Below are 2,954 nucleotides of genomic sequence, written 5' to 3'. Positions count from 1 at the left end.
AGTATCAAAAATGTCAAAATTCCTTGGACACACACGTGAACTAATGGCAATTTTTTCTTGACCGTTTTCTTGAGAGCTGCATACAGGGCTTTAGTATCCAGCTCTTAAGAAAATGCACAAGAAAATGTTCGTGTTCTTTCTTCTGCTTGAAATAGTAGTAGGCCAGTAATTTTGACGTTTGGTAATGCACCGTGAATAGTAAACAATGGCAGAAGAAGAGCGGTAAAAAGTAAACAAAAGAAACAATCTTTTGCCTATGACCAGTTTGTAAGTTTATAACAATATTTTTCCTTAAATTTATTAAAGTACATTTTAATTTATTTTGATTCAATTTCAGGAGATAGTTTTCACTGATATCGGAACATCACTATATCTACCGAAGAAATCTATTTGTCGGACAGTCGACTTTTAAAAGCATTAAAATTGTACCATTTTTTATATCGAAATATTTTCGACATCCCTATTTTCAAATTGTTCTGTCTTACCAATATATAATCACACATTCTACAAAACTATTTTTTACCGACTAAGACTTGAATTATCAATACGGCAGTGGTGAAAAGTTCAGATGGATTTATCAAATATATGCCGTGCCTGTTTGTCGCCGGAAGATCGGGTGCATCTGCTAGATTGGTATCAGCCTGTTGACTCTTTGGATATATCATTCAAAGAGTGTTTGTAAATGTACACAAATTAATTTAAGTTTGAAAGATGATCCAAATGAACTCGATGATGCCCGGATGCAATATCTATGCCTTGATTGTGCCCAAAAACTTAAAGACGTTTATGATTTTATTGAAAAGGCGAGAAGGGCTGATAATGAATTACGTTGCACACAAACGGAAAAAGTGAAGATAGAAAGTATAGCCAACACTTTTGAATGGGTTCCAGTACATGAAGAGCTAATGGAAGTAACTAAGATGCCAGATACTGTAGATATGGTATATCAAATACGATTTAGATATAATTAAACAATAATTATTTTCTATTTGTTTACAAGGATCACGTCGAGGATATAAAAGTATCACCAGAATGGAATGAACATTTTATGGATGATGATGAAACATCTGCATCAAATGATATCGAACACGAAATAAATATTGATAAAAAACTTAGTACTGACACTACAACAACAAAGTTTCTAGTTGAATCGGATAAGGATATGCAGAGCGGCAATAACTTAAATGAAGCTGGGCTGGTCTTATCGAAAAAAAGTAAACAACTCAACCCAAAAATTGAAATTACATTATTTGGTTTCCTCACACAGGGAGTTATGGAAATACAGAGATACAATAAAAGCCCCGCATAACTCATATGTATGCATCTTAAAAGTGTACATACATAGGTACTTCTACTATCGCGCAGGCGAAAAAATTTCAGTTAGTACGATCAGGGTTGCCAACTATACTTAGCTATGAGGATAAAACAGTGCCAAAATGTGCCAAATAGAAAAATAAAAGTGCCAAAAAAGCTGTAATTCTTTTTAGTTCTTCTCATTTAACATTAAAATTCCAAACACATTCCTAAAACAAAAGTCCAGTGCAAAGTAAGATAAACCAGTTGTATACACTATAGAAATTAGAAAATTTTAGTTGGCAAAAAGAAGCACACGCAAAGATTTCACAAAAATGAATTGAAATATTATTATTTTTCAAAAGTGCCAAATTTGAAAAATTAAGTGCCATTTGAAGTAAAATACGGCCAAAAATGGTACGGTTTGAGCCAAGTTGGTAGCTCTGTGTACGATGTGTTTCTTCTGAATACTGTTAAGGAGATGTGGATAATGCTGCATAGTCGTGTGCCATGGGATGGTAAAGGTAAACGGAGAATAATTGTCTATAATTAACATACCGAAGTGGTCCAAAGGCTTAGGCCCAATTCCAGATGGCCTACTTAAGTAGAGATTGTTGATTAATTTTCACTATTCATTTTCAGATCATACATTTAATCTGAACTTAAATCGCCAATATTGACTATTTGAATATTAGATATACAACCCTGGGTTTGTACCAAACAACCAAGATTGATTGGTAAGTTGTTTAATCAATCCCACCAAAAAACAATCAGCTGTTCAGCACAAAATGTAAACAAACAAGCAAATGAAACAACAATTTCAAGGAACAAGCAGCAGTCCTGCCAATTGAGTGGCATATTTAAATACAGTTGATCTGAAACCCAACGAAAGCTAAAGGAATTTAAACAGCAATCCACAATTAAACTTAAGTGCCGTCTGAATATTCATTTGAAATTGGCCCTTAGGGCCCGTTGTTCAATGTCTGATTAACACAAATCGGAAGCTCCAGTTAAATACAACAACTGCTATTAAAAGCAACAAAATAAAATCTTTATAAGAGCTCTTTTTATTATATAAATAAAAATCTACTATATATTTGTGAAAGTATATATGTATGTATGTGCCAGATTGCAGTCTAAACGGACGGACAGAATCGAACAAAATTTTGACAGAGTATTGCCATTATAACTGGGCCTAAATTAGGGTGAAAAAAATTGGGATCCGACAAGGAGGCGTGGCACCTCCCATAGGCGTGAAATTTTTAATCAGCCATAACTTCCAGAAAACAAGTCACATGAACTCGAAACTTGGTATGCAGACATGTCAATGGTAGATGCTTATAAGCGGGTATATATAATCGAGTTTGTAAAAGGGGGCGTGGCGCATCCCATAGGCGTGGAATTTTTTATCAGCTATAACTTCGGAACCACAAGTCACACGAACTTGAAATTTGGTATGCAGACATACCAATGGTAGGTGCTAATACGAGGGTATATATAAGCGAGTTTGTAAAAGGGGGCGTGGCACATCCCATAGGCGTGGAATTTTTTATCACCTATATCTACGGAACCATAAGCCACATGAGCTTGAAATTTGGTATGCAGACATACCAATGGTAGGTGCTAATAGGAGGGTATATATAAGCGAGTTTGTAAAAGGG

At 34.8% G+C, this 2,954-nt stretch overlaps 1 protein-coding gene across 3 annotated transcripts; it reads left to right on the top strand.

The window, feature by feature from the left end:
* The first annotated feature begins 30 nt into the window (after nt 1-30).
* Nucleotides 31-1,392, top strand: LOC108371216 (uncharacterized). 3 transcript variants are annotated; one of them, XM_017626724.1, is made up of 4 exons: nt 31-267; nt 338-941; nt 1,001-1,214; nt 1,268-1,392. In XM_017626724.1, exons 2-4 carry the CDS (start codon nt 741-743, stop codon nt 1,294-1,296), a joined length of 444 nt encoding a protein of 147 aa, XP_017482213.1. In that variant the 5' UTR covers nt 31-267; nt 338-740; the 3' UTR covers nt 1,297-1,392. The 3 variants fall into 3 exon arrangements, with proteins under 3 accessions (XP_017482213.1, XP_017482212.1, XP_017482211.1); XM_017626723.1 differs by having other exon boundaries at nt 338-932; nt 1,001-1,392; XM_017626722.1 differs by having other exon boundaries at nt 1,001-1,392.
* Nucleotides 1,393-2,954: the final 1,562 nt, after the last annotated feature.

Source organism: Rhagoletis zephyria, unplaced genomic scaffold, assembly GCF_001687245.7.
Source record: "Rhagoletis zephyria isolate East Lansing unplaced genomic scaffold, Rhagoletis_zephyria_1.1 Rzeph_scaffold_04790, whole genome shotgun sequence".
Classification (NCBI taxonomy): Eukaryota; Metazoa; Arthropoda; class Insecta; order Diptera; family Tephritidae; genus Rhagoletis; species Rhagoletis zephyria.
This window is presented reverse-complemented; position numbering and strand designations above follow the sequence as displayed.